Source organism: Hippoglossus stenolepis, chromosome 15, assembly GCF_022539355.2.
Source record: "Hippoglossus stenolepis isolate QCI-W04-F060 chromosome 15, HSTE1.2, whole genome shotgun sequence".
Lineage (NCBI taxonomy): Eukaryota > Metazoa > Chordata > Actinopteri > Pleuronectiformes > Pleuronectidae > Hippoglossus > Hippoglossus stenolepis.
The window spans coordinates 16,700,243-16,721,077 of NC_061497.1; the positions used below are offsets into that span (position 1 = coordinate 16,700,243).

Below are 20,835 nucleotides of genomic sequence, written 5' to 3' on the forward strand. Positions count from 1 at the left end.
GATAAGCTTGCAGATAGCCAGTTCAAAGTTGTAAAAAAGACATGCACACAAACCTGTTTTTCTCAAGTGCTGGCAAGATTGAGTGTTTTATAGTTCAGATCTGTTTTATGTGAGAGTTGTGTGAACTCTTCAAGAAAACTCCCCTAGTTTTATATACAGTGTGTAGTCTAGTTTGCGTCTTTGTTTATTTGGAAGCCCCTGTGTGTTGTGTTTTTTTTTTTTTTTGTACTAGAATCAGTTTCCTTTCTGCTTCTTTTCATCTTTTCAGTCATACTTAGTGAGGATTGAAAACACCCCTGTGTGTTGTGTGTATAATTTAGGAGGAGGCCGGGTGGTTGCAGCATAATCATTCTCTGTCAACAGTCTTACAATCATCATTGTTGTTGCTGGCAGAGCCTGGAGCTGTCAACTTAGAGGGAGAGGTGACACACCTGACTGATAATCCACTTCCTTCAGGTTACAACGCTCTGTAGTACCTCTCTGTTGAACAAGGTGCTCAACGGTCATATTGTGTCATTGTCAGGCTGAGTTTTTTCGAATGAACACATACTTGTTCTGTCCAAATGTCTATCTTTAGAAATTCCAGATGGCACCAACGGATTTTATTGCAAGCTTTATGTTGTTAAGACATTGTGCTTAAGATCTGGTTGTCTTACACTGATTTAATACATCTTCATGCATTTGGCGTTTGCCTCTCTGGTGTCAGTCCACACATCCACTTAGTACGAGAACGCTGCACTCAAATCGCTCTTTTATGTTTCCACAGGCTATAATCAGAAGGGCAATAAGGGCAGAGAGGTGTGTTTAGCTGCCAGAGATGGAGTCGTTGGTTTGATGGCACCAGGTTATTATTTTATATTGTCTATTTGCTTTCATGTTGTTCCATAGGAAAATATCCCTGTTATTTTTACGAGGTGTTAATAAGGCTGCTTTAAGGCATGCACTGAAGTCCAGGCATTTTCCCGAAATGTTCCAGACGAGCTTTGTGTGAGAACGCAAACGGCTGAGTCAGGGGTTCTGGACATTGGCTGGAACTTTTCCTGTCAGCCCCCCTCGTAAAATGTCAAGAAAATGTCTGAGTAAGCCCGTGCGAGAATGCAGATGGACAACAAATATCTCAGGATGAAAGGTTTCATTCACATAGAATACACGGTCAAAGATGTCAACTTGAAGAGCCTTGAGAGGTTGAGATTTGAGAGGTTTTGGTGAAAAGGGTGGACGCCGGTGTCGATGTACTGTAAACAAATTGTCCAGTATCCTTTGTGCTCTACCTCGACCTAAAACTCAGAATTTCCAATCTTTTTGAAAATGAATGTTTTATATTCGATTCCTAAATGTGTGGAATTAGCATTTGTACAAATTGCAGTAAAAAAAAAAAACACTGTCATTGTCCAACTACATGAAAAAATGGCTATTTCTTTCAGCTGCTGACAAATGTCCTCTCTCCATCTGATCCAAAGGAGATTGTTTGCAGTAGAAGTAGGCTACTGCAGTGTCTAGACCAGCCTAAGCCTATTAGAGACTACTTTCTCCTCAGGTCATTTGTTTATGATGTGTTGCGTTCACTAATGATAGTCCTATTTGTGGTTTACCCAATAAACGGTGACTCAGAGTGGAGAGTCGGTAATGGCAACCCGGCTGTATGATTTGCTGGGACCTGAGGCCTGTAGCAAGAAGCAGGATTTGTGGTTATCGGGATAACTTCAGGTTTACTTCCGGCTTGTCAGTCCTACGAAGTTCGTTCACTTCATATTGGGGTAAATCACCATGGTAACTTAGGCTGAATGGCTGGCCTGGTCCAGAGCAGGTTAAGTTGGAGATGAGACATCAACTCGTATAAAAAGCACCGCCCACTGACTAATCAATTCCTTTGAAACATAACATTACTGTTCTTAGAGGAACCTGTGCGGATTGTTAGAGGCTCTCTGAGGAGGACATGAGTCGTCAGACGACAAAATCCTGATGAGTGTCTTTATGAAACAAAGATTCTCATTGGAGGGAATGATGTACCTCTGTCAACTGCTGGAGCTGTATATAACCAAACCGACAAGTATGAGCTATGTGCTCACAGTACCACAGACTGTCTGCATTGATCTACGTTTCTTTACTTGTGGGAGTTACTAATATTCATGTACTGGGTGTGTTAGTAGCAGGATAACCAGACATAGTTTTATTCTTTTATCCTTTTTTAATTAGGTTTATCCTATGAACTTAAATATTCATTTGGAATGGGGGTTAGATAGTTTACAGATTTACCTTCTGACAGCCGCCCTCCCTCCCCTCTCCCTTTTGTGAAACTCGCGCAGTCGGCCTCACCAAATAACACGACACTGTTTCAAGGTGCTCACTCTCAAAGGGAAGGACAAGGGAAGTTTAAAACAAGGTCTGGTTGGTTAAGTCCATCCCAGCCGCTAACACACCCAGTGCATCTCAATCTCTCCCTATTTCCAGGCACATCCTGTCACCTAGATACCAAATACGTACAGTCATGTTCCGTGCACCATGGAACATGAAAAAAGGTCCATCTATTTTATTGTCTAGTAAATGTTTCCAGTGTCCTCAGAGTCAGTGCAGATGGTGTGGGTCAAACTAAAGCTCATTATAGAGGCTACATCATGTGATTAAATGAAATGTTTCATTGCTCATCCAAGTGGCTTCTTCGGTTTAGTTTGACAGGTCTTGTTAGTAAAGAACAGATTCATATCTCGTGGCCCCGAGTTTATTATCTCGTTCCCTCGAGTTATTATGTCGTAGTCGCGTAATGATTCTTTCCCAAATGTCACCGGGGGGGCTACCTAAAGTACACATTCACACAATCAGAGATTTTTTACCAGCTGCCCTTCCTGCATTTTGCAGCTGTAACTGTGTTTCTTTTAGTCTGGATTTTTATTTTCTAATATTACAGTTTGTTCCTTGTTGTGAAATATGCGGCTCTGCTGCCAGTGCACTTGTCCATGTCGGTGATTGTTCATATGCAGTAAACACGCCCCCGTTTGTGTGAACATGCTCAGATCTTGATGAGGCAAACATGGGTTGACTTACCAGCATCTTGTGACCCCTTAGCCTGATTGCGATTGTTAGGTTATGTTCGTCTGGATATCGTAAAGATATCCTGGGTATGTCGTAGTACAGGCCCCAGTGGAAACTTGAACTACTTGGTTTTGCTTTGTGAATTAAGTAATCTTGGCATAAAAAAGAGAACTGAAGGGTTGATGAATGTCTTGTTTTCATAACACTGCTTATTCTATATTCATCCTTGAAATCCATGGGTAAAGCCATGCCATAAAAAGTTCATCTATTGTCTCTCTTCAGGTTGTTTTTTGTGTTGACATTTTGCTGCTGTTGTTAATGTTTTTAGCAACATGAACCGTGAGGACCGGAATGTGCTCCGAATGAAAGAAAGAGAAAGGAGAAATCAAGAAATCCAGCAGGGAGGAGGAGAGGCTTTTCCAGCAAATTCCCCTCTCTTCCCCGAACCCTACAAAGTGGTAAGTTTTATTTACCTCGTGTTCACATATGACAGTAATTGATTCAGTCAGTTTAGAGGAATTTGAAACAGTGACAGGAAGTGAGAGCTGCTCGTTCTAGCAGGAGCATTGTTTGAATATAGAATAACTGCAGAGGAATGCTTAGCTTCGGGGGTTTTATGTGGAAGGAAACCCTCTTTCTTTTGGTGTCAATCTACAGGTGCATGTGCACGGTAGTTGTCGTATTTGGTGGTCAAAACAATCTCGAAAAATAGTTGTTGCCAGTTGATTACAATTTCTCAAGAAAATCAGGCTTGATTTAGGCTTGAGAAAAGTTTTTGTTGCTGTCTCAATGACAAAAAAGAATTGTGATTTCTTTTTCTTTTTTTTGACAATGACCACCAGGATCCCGCAGGCTTGGTTTTGTTTACTGTTGGTGAACCCTAAACAAGGCAAGATGTACTTTAAAGGGATAGTTCATCCAAAAATGAAAATTCACTCATTATCTACTCACTCCTATGCCGATGGGGGGTGGGTGAAGTGTTTGAGTCCACAAACACCTCTGGAGTTTCAGGGGTAAACTTCGTTAGAGCACAATCCAATACAATTGAAGTCAATGGTGAGTCCTACTTCAGACGTAATAAAACAGAAAAACATAACATGCATCCATACTGTTCCTGTGGTGTCATCCAAGTGTCCGCAAGCCCCGACATTCATATTCGACTCGAAACGAGTTTTACATCGTGTGTTTTGCGTAAATGTCCTCTGATATCTTTTCCGATGAGGTGCATTTGGGGACCGTCGGAAATGCTAACGTCCGGTAGCTTAGCCACTTCTGTTAGACTTTAAGGCTTAAAACACGGTGTAAATGACTAATTTCAAGTCTAATATGATTTTGATGATGGATGACACCAAACGAGCAGTATGGAGGCATGTTATGTTTTTTCTGTTTGATTACGTCTGAAGATAGGTCACTAATCAGCTACACTGTTTACCCCTGAAACTCAAAGTGTTTTGTGGACTTAAACACTTCACCCCCCCACCCTATCAGCATAGGGGTGAGTAGATAATGGGGGAATTTTCATTTCTAGGTGAACTGTCCCTTTAATGCCCATGAAGTTGTTTATGTGCGATGTCAGAACAAGCTCTTTGTACAATGACAGTTCACCTTCTATTAATCCAGATAACCTCACACAAATTTAAAGGTGTAATTTACTGATGCGTGGGCAGAACAGTATGTGGTTGCATACTGAAAACAGTATCGGATGCTTTTTCCAAATATTAGAATTGAATCATTGTTAGCTTTCAGATAGTCGACTGTGGACTAACTCTGCAGAACATACCTAAAAGTCTGTTGAATTTACTGCACATGTTCCTGCTTAGCTGTTTTGTAGTGGAGCTGTAGAAAATAAACATAAGGACACGCCAGCTTCCCCTCCTCCTGCACCTTCTGTGTCTTCCTCCTGTGCTCACAGACACATAGATGTAGGCCAGCCAGCTCTCGGATCCTACCGCAGCCAGTATAATTGTAAAGAGGATTTGAGTTCTCTGTACTGGTCTAATCTTTGCCACTAACCAGATTTGAGCAGAGGTAAGTGGCTCCTCTCCTTAGTGAGGGCTACACATCAAAGCAGCGATGAGGAATTTGTCCTGACAGGTTGGGAATAGAAAGGGAACCAGAGGTGAGTGATGAGTGCTGGCCTGTGTGTTGTGGGCCACAACAAAGTGAAAGGTAAATAGCTGACATTGAAGAAGGGAAGTCATTGACCTTTTGCAAAGGAAGAAAGGCGTTTGCAGCAAATAGTTCTATTGTGCATGTTCGTTCTGTTGTCAGAAATGTTTTTAAGAAAAAAAGAAGGAAGCACGTTAGTATATCACGTGGAAAAAGCCAACTGTCTAAGTCACTGGCTCTTCTGCACTTTGTATCTCTTGTCTCCTGCTTGTCTGGGTGTTACGTAAGCCTCAGTTTGACTTTTTTCTCCACCCCTCCTCCTCCTCTGTCATGCTCCACTAAGTGGAAGTTTACTGTGTTCTGCATTAAAGGCCATGTGTGCACGCAGCTGCAGCTGTGGCCTCCCAGATGTAGACCAGCAGAGCAGTACGATTTTTGTGGTGCAGAGTTCACGCACTCGTTACTGAGATGCACAAAATTATCTCTTGAAAATTTGAGCTGCACAATATTAGATTTCTGAGGCTAATGCACATTTTTTTCCATCCAGGATCCCTCTAATGTGATTATCAAATAGGCCTTTTTATCAAATTATGCTAAGATTCAACTAAACCCAGAAACAAAAAAAAGTTTTGAATTCAGAAAAACAGAAAACTCCATTGAGCTCATTCATGCTTTACCTGGCGCACGTTCAATCTCTAAACCTTGTGCAATATTTGCTACCGTCTTAAAGTCGAACAACGTGTTTCGTGAAAAGGCTTCACTGTAAGTTTGTTTTGTTTTCTAGTGGGTGTGTTAGAGGTGTTGCCTAATCAGCAGCGGGAGGGTGGTTTACCTTTAACGTTTTACTATGTTTCGTCCAGGCTGAATGCAGCTCTGGCTTTGTTAGGGCGCGTGCCAGAGAAGCTGCTAGGCGTACAATATGCAAATGAAGAGAGTTGTCCCAGAAGTATCAGTCAGACTACGGACCGGTTCTTTCCAGTTCTGTCACTCTTGACAGGAAATCTAGATAAGATGGCGATCAGTGGTTGTTTTTATTCCTGATGTGTTTCTGTTGAAGTAATGTTTGTCTGGAGGGCTAATACAGTAATAATAAAGCTTGTCATTTCTGTTCTTCATACAAAGGGAAACACATGGGAGCCAGGCTGTGCTAGCAGGGGAAGTGCAGTGCACATTATGACCAAGCTAGTTACATTACCTGCCAATAGATAGCGGCTTAAGTTTCTTCACCTTCTGTGTGAAGCTGTCAAACGCAACAGAGGTCTGAGCCCACGTGTGAAACTGGATATTCAGCAGAGAATTCTGTCGCAGGCTGATTGCAAACAGGTCGACTGGGACACGTGACCTCAAAGTGATTGATTAACCCCCGAGTTGGAACTATGGGTAGACCCTTATCTGCGACCACATATGGGTGTGGACTGATCTGGTCCCAGTTTGAACACACTTTGTGATTGACTGATCAGGCCTCTCTCCAAGTTCAGTCATTTATTATTTGTAAAACTGGTGACGTTTTATTGAGAGGAACTTTGTTTCTTGTGTTATAAATCTGCATTTCTGTGATGCTCATTTTTGATTGTTTGACTGACTTTTAAGTGTTTTTATGTAGGAGGGATTTTCTCAATTTTCAATATTTTTGATGGAAAGCAATTAACCTAAGTGTTGAACTATTTTCTCTCCCCACTCTGCTTCCCCTCTTTCCTCTAATTTATCTTCTTTTTAATTAATTTTCTCTCTGTTTCTCTTTCTGTTTTTTTTAATCATCTCTCTGTCCTCTGCCCCACCTCCTCTTCCTCTCCCCCCACCTCTGCTTCTCCCTTCAGTCCAGCAAGGAAGATAAACTGTCCAGCCGTATTCAGAGCATGCTGGGCAATTACGACGAGATGAAAGAACCGATTGGTGACACACTTCCAAAGCTTAGCAGTAAACCTTCAAACAGCTCATCTTCCTCCGAGGAGAAGTCAGGCCCACCTTTGTTTGGGGACCAGCGTGGCGTCGGCAGCGGTGGCAGCAGCCAGACCAATAAGTGGACTCCTGTTGGTCCAGCAGGTGGATCTTCATCCCAGTCCCAGAAACGCTCAGGACTCCAGGGTGGGCACGGCAGCCAGAGAAACAACGGAGGCAGTAGCAGCAGCAGTAGCCAAAGACACGGAGGAGAGGTGCGTGAAAAGAAATCAAGTAAACACAGCGGAGGATCAGAGCACTCAAAGTCACACACGTCAAGTCCCGCCAAGGGCTCTCTGAGCTCCTCCAGCAGCAACAGCCACTCACGGAGCACCTTGTCCACCGAGCAGCACCACAGCAAGGAGCGCTACCGCTCTAAGTCCCCGCGAGACAGAGAGGCCAACTGGGACTCGCCCTCACGGGTTCACACCTCCTTCACTAGTGGACAGCACTCGAGTCAGGCCTTTCCCCCGTCTCTCATGTCCAAGCCCGGCTCCATGCTGCAGAAGCCCACGGCCTATGTGCGGCCTATGGACGGCCAGGAAACGGCAGAGCCCAAGAGCTCGCAAGCGGAAAGCTACAGCGGTCAGTCGCACAGCAGCACCATGGGAGAGATGAAGTCCAACGGCAAGGCCTCGCTTTCCAAACTCAAGATGCCCTCACAGCCTGTAGAGGTAAGGTTAATCTACAGGCCCTCAATTTTTGATTTATTCTCAACCCTGCAACATATGTCCACTGCTCACATAAAGGGCGCACTGTGTGTTTATGTGGCCCTTAAGCTATAAAGTTATAGTCGTGGAACTTACATGAAGACTGTAAATGACAGAGCACTGTTAATGAATGGAGCAAATATTGATAATGATGTAGTAACTGCATTAAATTACCTCACAGCATGTTACATGTGGTCTGACTGAACTTGTAGGGCTCATAAAATTCCTATAGAGTGACTCATGGTGCTCAAAATGGAAGCCACCTCTCACTGCTGCACTAACATCATGTTGTTTTTGAACATGTGTGCTGAGCCTGATGTTTCTGTCTTTAGGGCTCCGGTGATGCCAACTGTGTCGATGAGATTCTGAAGGTATGCACATTATTTTATTTTTTAAAACACCCACCTTACATCATGAGTATTAAGAGAAAACCCCGACTATCTTGAGTCATTGAAAGAGCTTTTCACATTCATATATCTTTCAACTCATGTACCAATTTCCTTCTGTGTGTGTGTGTTTTGTTTCTTTCAGGAAATGACTCAGTCGTGGCCCCCTCCGCTGACGGCCATTCACACCCCCTGCAAAACAGAGCCCTCCAAGTTTCCATTCCCTACCAAGGTCAGCATTGCATCAGTGACAGTGTTATTCGGTTGACTCAGACGATTGTGTGTCACGATAAAGAAATATAGCTTAATTTTTTGTTTAATACTTTTTTATGCTGCAGAAAGACCTTACATAACATACCTAACAAGCTTTGTTTGGTGGCTATAGAGATATGAGAGATCGTTGATAAATATTTGATCTGAAATCAGGTTAAAACACTTTTCTTACTGTTATGGTGTTACCTACATTAACTTATGGCCCAAACTGAAAGAGAAAATAATATATAATAGGTTGGTTAATTTCACTTATTCATTTAAGGTTTGCAATTTCAGGAGGAGAAAAATACAATTTCATTAAAATGTAAATATATATTTTTTTACCTCAGGACTCACACCCTTTTCCTGGTGGACACAGTGAGTATTAGACCCATTTCACATCCAAACCATGACACAATATACATGTATATATTTACATTTTGCTAATTGGTCTGTTTGTGTTTGCAGAACGAGGCAGTTCTTCCAAGAGCTCCAGCAGTCACCAGTCCAAAACTTGCGATGAACAGCCAACGTAAGTACTGTGTCCATTTCCCTCTTTACCTCCTTTTCCCTCATCCTTTGTTTGTAGTTTTCCCAGACACCAGAGAGCAGGGTACTAGAATGACTATTTATAATAAATTAGGTAAATCTAAAGTAACCAGACATGCTTAGGTAGACACATCCAGCACTCCCAGTCTGCAGCAATTACACTGCTGTAATAAAGTACAAAGATTTAATTATGCTTCATTATATCTCAGTATGCTCGAAGATGACCTGAAGCTGAGCAGCAGCGAAGATAGTGATGTAGAACAGGACTCTGCCAAGAATGCCTCAAGGAACACATCAGCAAGGTAAAGAACAGAGCATAGTAAATTTACTTGAAATTTGAATCCTACCTTTTTGTTGTGACTTTTTGCAGGAAGCATTGACTCAGTTCAAAGTTGTGAAGCTGTAGTGGTGTTTAGGCTCATTTTATTGAAAAGGTGTTTCTTTTATTTTGATCCTTATCGTGAAAGAGATGGTGCACAAGTTGGATTGAAGCATTTTTTCCTCTGTCAGAAATTAAAGGATAGTATTGTTGCAGTTATATTGACAGAAGATCTATTCACAGATGTACAGTATTTAGCTTGTGTTTTAGGGTCTGGGTGCCCTTAACACAAAATGGTAATTTGCACGTTAACAAATTGAAAAAGTGGGTCCTTGTCACTTCAGTTGGGGGTTTAGCTGGGTGTCTGTGGAGAGTGGTGTGGGATCTCTGCAAACATTTATTAAATGTGCTGTTTCATATTGAGTTGATCCAAACGTGACTACACTTTTTGAACACAACATAATATTCTACGACTCCGTCTTTCTGTAACAACAGCAATAACAGTGAAGGAGCGGAGCAGTCGAGGGATGACTCCAGCAGCCACAGCGGCTCGGAAAGCAGCTCGGGCTCAGACAGCGAGAGCGAAAGCAGCACGACGGACAGCGAGGCCAACGAGCCCCCGCGGCCTGCCTCTCCTGAAGTAATGATTTAAGCATAGCTCTAGTAGTGGTGTAGTTAGTTACTGCTTTTAATTGGCTCTGTGTCAACAAATTTTTCAGTGGTTCTAACACTGTCCACTGATATTTTGGTTTTGTGTTCTTTCTCTTGCCTGTAATACATTTTTTTTTACCTTTCTATGTTTAAATAAGTTCTTATAGATGTTTTTTTTTTTCCTCACCAAGACATTTTCTCACCTACTTTGTGTTCTCCTGCTCCCATTCAGCCTGAACAACCCATGGCCAACAAGTGGCAGCTGGACAACTGGTTCAAGAAGGCCAAGCAGTTCTCCCCAGCTTCTCCAGTGGACAACAATAGTGTTCCAACCAAGTGCAAGAAAGAGGGCAGAGATAACGGCTCAGGACGCGGCTATGGTAGCCAGGGAGCGGGGTCTAAAGACTCAGCTACACCCACCCCAAGTAGAGACTTACGGGCAGCACAAAAGGGCGCGGAGGGTGGCCGTGGCCGGCAAAAATCCCCCGCCCAGAGTGAGGGTGGCACGAATCCGCGAATCCGTGTAGGTAAAAAACAGCCCAAAAAATCTGAGAAGCCTCCAGTGGTGGAGGAACCCAAGGGAGGTCTGAGAGTGGAGAGTGAGCCCGCCCCAGAGATTCCTCCCCATCGGCCCAAAGCTGCTACAAAGGGTTCCCGCAAACCAAGTATCAAAAAAGAACCCAAGTCCTCACCGAGGCCCACCGCTGCTGCTGTCACCAGCACTGTGGACAAACGCAAGCCGAAGGCAGCCACCAAGACTTCCCAGAAGTCTCGTGAGTTTGTTGATACGGACTCTTCGTCGTCCGACTCTGAGGGGAACGAGAGCATCCCGTCATCGTCGCAGACGCCCAAGTACACAGACAGCATCAGGACCCCAGTGTGTGTGTTTTCTCCAATGGAAGAAAAAGAGCTGTTGTCTCCACTGAGTGACCCTGAGGAGCGATATCCTGCGAGGCCGCCTCAGCAGCAGGTTCTACTCGTGAAGATAGGTCAGTTGAAACTGCTCATTAGGCAAAGACGTCTTAAAATAATATAATACAAATTTTCACTTTATTGTCTAGATGGAGTGCACAGTCCTCACACTTCTCTTTACTTTGGACCAAGTTAAACCCTACCCTTCCCTTTCCTTCCCATTTCCTGTAGATCTCACTTTGCTGTCGAGGATCCCAGGGCGGCCCTACAAGGATCCCGCAGAGATAAAAGTGGAGCGGGACGACTCTCTAGACAGGGACAGCAAAGACTTCAGTAAGCAGAGCTCTGAGAAGAGCTCGAGCAAGGCCAAGAGGAAACACAAGGTAGAACACTTTTGAGTGTTTTTTCGCTAAAAATACATCCAATGATGATGAGTTTAACCGTCATTTAAACGTCATGTTAATTATTTAAATCATTTAAAAATAAAACTGACCAATAAGTGCTTTAACAAAAAAAAGTTGTTTCCAGCGTGACCTTGATGACTGAATGATTTATTTAGGTCCTTGTTGAGGGATGTTGTAATTGCACCACTTCAGTTTAGTCAGCATTTTTCTAAACAGGATGTGACTTACAATAACCTACAAACAGACTCATCAAAGTAAGAAACTGCTTTGAGCCAAGGAACAATTGATTTAATTTTGGTTGTTTTTTTTTATTCCAGCCCTGGAATATTTGTCATTGGATGATTGTGCTGTTTTCTATTAAAAGTTGTGAAACTACCAGAGTAGCAGACTAAAAGTTGTACTACTGTACTACGAGTCCTAAGAGATATACGTGCTTGACTATAGATTTCTACACGTCTTCAGATTAGTTCCCTTTTACACACACACCAATAAATGTGAGCGTGCTTTTAATGTCTTTGCTTTTAAATTTCATGTGATCTTTGTATCTTTTTAGAACGACGAAGAAGGCGCCAAGACGGAGAGCAAGCGATGCAAGCTAGAGGAGAAGTCTCTATCCCATCATAAAAACAGCAGTAAAGAGTGAGTATTCTTGCTTTTACAATCTGGTAATTATTCACATTAACTCCTCTGTACAACAGGAACATCTGGCTCACTTGGTGTGATTTTTAGAAAAATTCTCTATTCTTTCGGATCACAAATTCAACCTAGTAAAATCTCATGATAGAATCACAGCTCAGACACGTGGCTTGTTTATTTCATCCTTTACACTTTCAAGCTGCACCAGCGTTTTAATATTTTGTTATGTATTTTAAAGTAATACTGCAGAAAGGTCAATTTACATAACATAACAAATGTGTGTATGACAATAATGATTCATATCCCATCAGGTCGAAGAGGTCTTTGGAGAAGAAAGAGGAGCCAGCCCCCTCTCCATCCATGTCAGGTCTGCAGCGGACGCCCAAAGCAGAGCATCCGAGTCGGAAGAGGACGGTCAGCCAGTCCTCCACCTCTTTGTCTAGTGGGACAGGAAGTGGAAAGGAGGGGGGCCACAGCACGAAGGGCAACTCCACCTCCAAGCACAGAAAAGGGGAGGACAAGGGACGCAGCACACGCGATGGCAAGGTGGGTGCGAGTAACCTTAGGAGTCAGGAATCTGCTGCTGTGGCTGTGAATACCTGGCAAACGCTGCAGATACTGTTAAGTGTGAGTGCAGCCTTTCATCATGTTTGCCAGCTGTGCAGTTTATTTCCCCCGGAGGAAATTGAATAACAAAGCAAGCACCAAAAAAAGTACTCGATGAACGTCTATGTATAATTAAAAAATATATATGTTTGAGGAACATTTAGATATTGTTAAAATCCCTAAGGATTCTAATAAGTATTTCCACTGTCAAACTAGAGGCTTATCACTGCAGTATATGGGTCTATACATTGTAGATGCCCAATATCCACAGAACGCAGTATATTTCAACCTTCCCAGTTTTTCACTTTCACCTTTTTCTCCGTTTTCTCCGCCACTTCAAACACCTCACCCCCTTTTTTTTCCTCCTGAAACTTTATTCCCTCTCGCTTACTGTCTCTGCAGGAGAAATCCTCAAAGGGCTGTGATAACCAGCTGGCTGTGCCTCCGCTCTCCACAGACGGCTCCAAGTCTCAGAGATCCAAGCTGGTGTTTGAGGACAGGTAAGAGGAGCTCTTTCCACTGTGGATAACCCCACAGTGGGACATGCAGAAAAGGGCTGCTGTGGGGGAGCTAGAGTTGCCTTTGAATGCATAAAACCGTGTGAGGCTGTGGAGGTCATGAATAGATGTGACTGTATGCACGGTGATGTGATTTCCATTTTAAAAGGTTCTCTGCTGGGACTCTTTGTCCTTTTCATGCTAGTAGAAAAACAACACGTCTTATTTTTGTATCTTTTATTTCCCGAGTTTTATTTATAGGAATGTTTTGAAGGTGTTTTATTAAGTGACAGTTTTTTTTTTAATTGTACTATTTCAATAATTGTATTTGTTTCTCCCATTTTTTTAGGGTCCATTCAGCAGATCACTACTTACAAGAAGCTAAGAAACTTAAACACAATGCAGATGCTCTGGTAAGAACAAGAGCCTAAAGACTGTTTCTATGTGTAATTGAGATGTCACAGTGTATGTTGCTGCATGCAGAGCCTTGACAGACGGGTGTAAAATAACACGGTGTACACCTTAATGTAAAACTGCATCCTGGTCAGATTTTACATGGAGTTTAATGTTGCTTTTAACATCTTTCCTTTTACTGGTGAAATTTATGTGATCGTATAGTATTTATTGTTCTGACTTGGAGGTTTGCCTCAGTATCCATTGCCCTTTTTTCTCTCCTGTGCGTTCTCAGTTTTTGAGTGGGGGGGAAAAAAGGGAAGGAATACATAATAGATTTTTCTGTTTGTTTTTTTTTACCTATTTATTGTAACATGAGCTGGTGTCTATATTTAACTGCTGTCTCTGGTATCGATGACTAACCTGGGGATTATCTGAAGACAAGGTGTGCTACCTGGTATTTCCAGTCCAAAACATTTAAATACCTTATATTGTGTTGCTTATGTAAATACAAATGTTCGGTATGAAAACAGTTTATGCATAAAATTACAAGGTTTCTGAAGGGTTGAAAGGTTATTTTACACTGTTTATTATTGTCATTGTCTTATATCTATCATTTTTTGCTATAATGGACCTGGATTACAACTGATTAACCCACACTGTTCCCCATTTGTCCACATCTGTTGTGTTGTACATTCAATGAAAATAAAAAACACATATATAAACTAGATTGACATTCCTCCGCCAAGTCTTAATTAGACATAACCTTGTTAAACAAACTGATCTGCTCCCTGAATCTGTATCCGCTCAATAATTCAATGGGTTCCTCCCACACACAGGCTCCATCCCTCCACTGAGGTTGGGGGAAATCAGTTTTGTAGTTTTTTGCGTAATTCTGCTAACAATTTAACCAACGTTGGTTAAAACATAACCTTCTTGGCGGAGGTAATGAATTATGCGTTATTTTATGTAATCCACACATCAGTTATGTAACATACAGTCTCTACCACTGAAACAGATTAAAAAGGAAATGCAACATTTGACTTGTACACGCTCCCTAACTCAAGATAAAACCGTAACGATGGTTTAGTTTTATGATGTCCCTGATTCCTCATTTACAGTTGGACCGTTTCGAGAAGGCAGTTTACTACCTGGACGCCGTGGTGTCTTTCGTTGAATGTGGTAACGCTTTGGAGAAGAGTGCCCAAGAGTCCAAGTCTCCCTTCCCCATGTATGCTGAAACTGTGGAGCTTATCAAGTAAGGACAAACCCCAATACACACATTCATCACTGTCACACAATTTAAAATTTAAAGGGGAAGTTCAACCGTACATATGAAAGAAAGCCGTTTAAAGCCTTTTTAAATGACCCGTGGAGTTGGACTCAAGGCCACATTAGCTGCTATTAACATTACACAAAATGAAACCGTCATTGGTTGAGTTATGATGCGAATAATTTAGGCACTAGGTTCTAACAAGTAGTAATAAAAAAGTATCTCCTGTCCTGTGTATTAAATGTACCTACTAAGGAATTAAAAAATATTTCTATACCAACTGAAAATGTTGATTCTTGTAGAAATTCAATGTTTTTTTTTTTACCTCTGCTTTCAGATACACTATGAAGTTAAAAAGCTATATGGCCCCAGATGCTACTTCAGCAGACCGGAGGCTAGCTGTGCTTTGGTAAGTGGGCCAACTGGACTTCTATTTGATGTGGTTCACGTGTTGCTTGTCTTTAAGCTGCGACTCAAAATCCCTTCTATTTGATAAAGAAATGTGGTTTATTTCAGAGATTCTCATCCCTGGTCATTCCTTTCTTCTTGCAAAGTTGTAAATCAACAAATGTACTTATTTCTCTCTCCAGCTTACGATGCCAGTCCCTCCTGTACCTGCGGTTATTCAAGCTGAGGAAAGACAGTGCACTCAAATACTCCAAAACACTCACAGAGCACTTAAAGGTACATTTGTCCTCAAGAAGCTGGAATCAAGTTTTGCTTGGCAAACTCTCAGAACCACAGGAAGGCAATATGAATTCCATGAATATAGTTATCCTCTGTGAATGTGTAACCTGCTCCCTGTCTGTGTACATAATGTTCTCTCCCTCATTTTGTTTGACAGAACTCTCTGAGTAACACCCAGGCTCCCTCTCCTGGAATGGGAAAGTAAGTCATGTCCTGCTTTGCTGTTAAAGTGTTTCCACACACGTGTTAAGTGTTGAGGAACTGAGTCATATTAGTTTGACATTTTCCGATGTGAGACTTTCTCACAAAGGAAGAAAACACTTGAAATACTTTTTTTTTATAAATTAGAATCTTTGCAGATACCTGTCGACCTGCTTTAATTTTCTTGTTGTGAAGAACAACAGGAAGTTGCTGAGTCATGCAGTGGTTTTCAGTTTGTGCTCAGTTTGCTTAAATGTCACGTTATGTCTGTGTCCTGATGCAGTAAGGCAGCGGGTATGCCCTCTCCAGTGTCTCCCAAACTGTCCCCGGGCACGGCCGGCGGCTACTCGTCAGTCAGCAGCAGTAGCAGCGCCAGCTCGTCTGTGACCATACCTCAGCGTATCCACCAGATGGCCGCCAGCTACGTTCAGGTCACCTCCAACTTCCTGTACGCCACTGAGGTCTGGGACCAGGCTGAGCAACTTTCTAAGGAGCAGAAAGGTGAACTTAAAAAAATAGGTATTTATATTTCTTATATTTTGTCATTGAAGATATATTTGAATGGAAAGGTTGTCTTAATTTTGGATGTAACAAAATATGTATAAGCTCCTGCAGCTTACATATACACTGTTGATTACTTACTGCATTCACATTATCTCAGCTGCATATTGGTGGCAGTTAGTTTTCTAGTCCTATTTGTTACCGAACAGTGACTGGAAAAACCTGACACATCCAAATTGCACCAATTCCTGCATATAAGTCCACTAAATATGCTTGAATATGAATTATTTGCTGGGAAATCTGTGAAAATGTCTATCTTGCTAAAAAGGGAAAATATAATCCAGGTTCACTGCCAAAATTGGATGGGTTCTTTCTTGGCCCATGTCTCATCCTTCCAGCAAGTTGCGTGGAAATTCATTTGGTATTTTTTGCGTAATCCTGCCAGCAAACAATCAAACTAAACACAACCTCCTTAGCAGAGGTAATTATTTTTAAAAAGTGAACAGATGAAATGATAGTAAATATACTGAAGCTCACAATGTCTCTCTCTTGCTGTGTCTCTGTTTCCACAGACTTTTTCCTGGAGTTGGACAAGGTGATGGGTCCTCTTATCTTCAACACCAGCAGCATGACAGAACTGGTGCGTTACACACGGCAGGGCCTCCACTGGCTGCGCCTGGACGCAAAGGCTATTCCCCAGTGAGGACTCGCTCCCTGCTCGCTGCTTCCAGACACACCCACCACCTCAGCCTCTTGTGCTCAGCAGCGTGTGCTCAAAGGCACATGCATACCCTCAACAACATACATACAAACAACTATGAACTGTATGCGCACACACACACACACACACACACACACACACACACACAGTCCACCTCTGGTCCTCCATGTACACACACAGGTGAAGAACTTCTCAGACATATCTCCAACACTGTGTCCATTTTCTACACCAGCTTGCCAAAAACACTGAGCAATTTAGAAACATCTCACACCTTCGACGGCACCGCACAGGGAGAAGCATCAAAAACTGCAACACGGGGAAAAATACGAGCTTATCGCCATACGTCATATATCGGCATTCTTACAAAACCTTTGAAGTGTTTTTATCTCTTCGGCATGGAAGTGCTAGACAAATTATTTATTATCAATACACTAAAAATGGGGTTTTGGTTTTTAGGCTACTTTGGCTTTTTCTTTTACTTTGTTTCACCAAAGTACCTCCCATGAACACCAAAGGTGCTTTAAAATGAAGGTTTCTCTTTATCATTTTTGTGCCTTGTATGTGAGCTACAGGAAAACAAATGGTCACTCGTCATACCTGAATAAATTATTTTTTAATTTCCCTTTTTATTTTTTGCTGTAGCCACAGTTGTCATGTTATGTATTTTAAACTTTTAACTATCAAGGGAAGCTGGCAACATTAACGTTTTTAATTGAGCCGTTTTAAGTGAAGTCCTGGTAACATATTAATCAAGCTGCCATTTTGATTGAACTTCCCATCAAATCCCAATGGTTAATCAGATCATGCCCACAAGGTTAAAGGACTTTAGGAAGGGCTACTGCAGCAGATTAATACTTCTGACACAAACATACACAAGTGAATGTGGTGTCATTTTATATTTCAGAACCATGAATTAATTTTTGCCCCGACTGAATCCCTTTGGTCCAGTTGGCTGTAAGGAGCAACCTGGCCTCTAGGGGCTGCTAGTGGGGCTTTTAGACACTAGGCCTTAATAAAATTGAACATGTTAACACTCTATACAAGAGATTTTCTGCTTCTTTGAAGCGCAACCATACAAGTATCTTCCCTTGACATGTTTTTTTTTAACCCTTGTAGCAACTTTTGTCCACCAAGCAGTTTCCTTGAGGAACAGTCACTTCCAGTCAGTGTTATTTTTTTCTTTTTGATCCCCTTGTTTGCTCAGAGTGCATTTTTCTAAGGAACAGCAGGGAGTGTCTAAGTATTGAAGATCGTATCCAGTTATTTATACAATGCAGTTAGTCACATCCTAGTTTCTAAAACCTGGGAACGTGTGAACACTAATTCGGCACAAGGAAAGCAAATGAATCGGAAATGAAATGTGCTCTTTAGAGAGGCAAACATATTAGTGATGCAGATTAGCAGTGTTGCATTTATTGAACAAAGAGTTTTAAATCTACGATTATATATTTCAAATAAGAAGTATAACGGCCAAAATAGATTTTATTTATATACCAAGCAGTTTTTTTTTCTTCTGCCAGAGCAGAAGTCTGATGTTTCAAATGCATACGTTTAAACAGGGTTGAGCAGGGGTTATAAGATGCAATGTATTGTATATGTAATAGTCGCTATTTAAATTCTAAAAACCTTAATCATGCCTGTATTACAAGACCGTAGATGAGAAATGCCAGTTGTTGTTGACGTTGTTCAGCAGGTGGGGGAGACACAGCAGAGTAACTGTGAGTGCCCACTGTCCAGATAAGAACATTTCTGTTATTTAAAATTCTGGATGAATGAAGACATTTTGGTGTTTGATGGTCAGTGACACAAAGGACTGTCAGATTATTTTTGATCCCACTTCCTACAGAAACATGCTGGAAATATTAAAGCCTGGACCAAGTAGTATTCTTGGAAACTATTAATGGCTGATTTTGTTGTAGACGATTAAGGACAAGACAGTTAAAGAGTGATCGTCCTTAACTCTCTTGCACTTTTCTTCTATTTTAAAACATATTTGGTGTTTAGTTTTTTTTTTATTCGTTTTTTTTATTTTTATTGACACCATAGTTTTCATCTCAGCAAAACAAAATCTTAAGCATCACTCTGTGGCCCAGGTTTCACCTTTTTTCCATTGTTGCGTTTTTTGTATTTTCTTTCCTTCACCGGCTCCCTGGCCTTTATTGTTGGAGGGGATACTGTTATTTCCTCTTGCACTTGAAAAGGAGAAAGTCAGAGGAGGTATTATTTTAATCTATGCAGGATTTTTACAAAAAATTGTCTTGTTTCTGTGGAAAAAAACTAATTTTTAGGCTTGGGATTTTTTTCCCCCCACTTCTCTCTTTTTTTCCGCCTCAGTGAGAAACCTGTTAAACTCAAGTGTCCAATGCCTTTAGCTTTTGCAATTTTGTGTACTGGTTTAGTATATATGTATATAGATCTGTTTTTATAACCAAACACCAATGGCTTGAGCCATTTTGTACTAAAAGCTGGAGGCCACTTTTCTCATAGGAATTCCTCTGTGGGTTTTGCCAGCCCCGTCAATGTCTTCATACACTGGTACACTTTGTAAGTACAGGTCCGCGCCTCTTATAGTCAATTGTACAAATTTAGCATTAGAATTATTTTTAACTGTTTGCTACTCACACTTATTTATTTTTCTGCCCCTTTGCTTAATGTTTTTTTTTTTTTCTATTTTTGCCTTTTTTAAGGACTACCATTTTATGAAATAGGAAGATGTAAATGTATTGGGGTTGTTGATGATGAGATTTCCTTGTAAGTAGTAATTAATATTAATTCTAACTTTAAAGAATCCAGGGTAAGATGAGTTTTTTTTTTTTGACATTCAGTAGGAAGATGTTAACACTTGCATGTTTCTATTTAAATACAAATGTATAAATTGTAAATATAACATTTCTTTAAGGGTGAATTTCTACTACAGGTTGACATTTTTATTAAATTTAAAAATCCTGTAAATACATTTTGTGAGATACTTTACGCACATGTTATTTTTTTTTTTTTTTCTTTCTCTCTGTGGGCTTTTCTGTTCTCTTCTTCCAAGTTGTTTCAGACGACATCCCAGTCTCTTAATGCTGTTTATCAATTTGATTTCTCGTCCTTTTTTTTTTTCCTTACTGTGCTCGTACACCTGTCTTCTGCTTCACTGTCTCTCAGTATCACGTAACACCACATAATCATTATCGTCTCTAGATCCAAGTGCGAATATTTTGTCTTCTCTGTATTTGATATGGAGGCGTGTACTTTTCATGAAATGTATATTGTCGCTCTCACGGGACGGATGGTTGGCGTGTACAGTCTGTCGTGTCTGTTTCTTCCTCACGAGAGATGTATTTACTACGTGTCCCTTTTGAACAATTGGTCCAACATGTCTTTTTGAAACAGAGGTATTTCTCTACACATCGAAACAGTTGTAGCAGTTTATACAATATGTTGTATGACGCCATTGTTTTTCTAAAAGTCCTCTCCAAGGTGAGACCTGCAGCATACACTATGTACAATAGTCAAAATTCGATTAGTTTTAAGAAAAAGTGACGATAGAGATACTATATATGATCGATGCAATATGATTAAAGGTACTCATTGAGTTTGATCTTCAAACTTAGGTTATGTAATTTAAAAGCATTCTTGTGAAGTGAGTATTAATTGTGACTAATGAGAGTCTGTCCTGAATATTCTTTGTATTTTGCCGTATTGAGAATAAAATATATATGGATATGTTTAATGGAGTTGTATTTATTCAGTCTTCGGTGTCTCAAACAAGAGCCATACAACTTTTGAAACATTTCTTTTACTAAGATGTTGAAATGAAAAGGTAAACTCATAAAACCTATGAAGCAAGTGTGTAAAAAGCAGTACACCTAAATCATTCAGTGGCTAATCAGGACAACTGACTTTCTATGGTTTTCCAAACTATGATTTGGTTGCACATCTGTTAAGTAAGAACTTTTCATAATATATAAAATGTAAATGGACAACGTGATCTAAACATTTGTGGATAAAGACTGAAAAGGAAAGCAACTAAGTCAGTTGCAATCACTTATGTCTTACTGCTTGATTTGCCTTT

The 20,835-nt window shown here is 41.0% G+C and overlaps 1 protein-coding gene across 10 annotated transcripts in view; it reads left to right on the plus strand.

Annotated features, from left to right (window-relative positions):
• Positions 1-20,493, plus strand: part of aff4 (AF4/FMR2 family, member 4) — a 33,118-nt gene extending 12,625 nt beyond the window's left edge. For 4 of the 10 annotated variants that reach the window (XM_035177961.2, XM_035177964.2, XM_035177965.2 and 1 more), the window contains exons 2-21: positions 3,359-3,488; positions 6,957-7,751; positions 8,120-8,158; positions 8,319-8,405; positions 8,776-8,803; positions 8,894-8,957; positions 9,184-9,276; positions 9,789-9,933; positions 10,177-10,933; positions 11,088-11,239; positions 11,814-11,899; positions 12,208-12,442; positions 12,905-13,002; positions 13,349-13,412; positions 14,514-14,650; positions 15,003-15,074; positions 15,256-15,349; positions 15,510-15,553; positions 15,837-16,072; positions 16,627-20,493. In XM_035177961.2, the coding sequence (XP_035033852.1) occupies positions 3,359-3,488; positions 6,957-7,751; positions 8,120-8,158; positions 8,319-8,405; positions 8,776-8,803; positions 8,894-8,957; positions 9,184-9,276; positions 9,789-9,933; positions 10,177-10,933; positions 11,088-11,239; positions 11,814-11,899; positions 12,208-12,442; positions 12,905-13,002; positions 13,349-13,412; positions 14,514-14,650; positions 15,003-15,074; positions 15,256-15,349; positions 15,510-15,553; positions 15,837-16,072; positions 16,627-16,757 (3,487 nt within the window). In that variant the 3' untranslated portion in view covers positions 16,758-20,493. The remainder of the gene's footprint in view (positions 1-3,358; positions 3,489-6,956; positions 7,752-8,119; positions 8,159-8,318; positions 8,406-8,775; positions 8,804-8,893; positions 8,958-9,183; positions 9,277-9,788; positions 9,934-10,176; positions 10,934-11,087; positions 11,240-11,813; positions 11,900-12,207; positions 12,443-12,904; positions 13,003-13,348; positions 13,413-14,513; positions 14,651-15,002; positions 15,075-15,255; positions 15,350-15,509; positions 15,554-15,836; positions 16,073-16,626) is intronic. The other 6 variants (XM_035177967.2, XM_035177969.2, XM_035177968.2 and 3 more) reach the window with 3 other exon arrangements.
• The last annotated feature ends 342 nt before the right edge of the window (positions 20,494-20,835 follow it).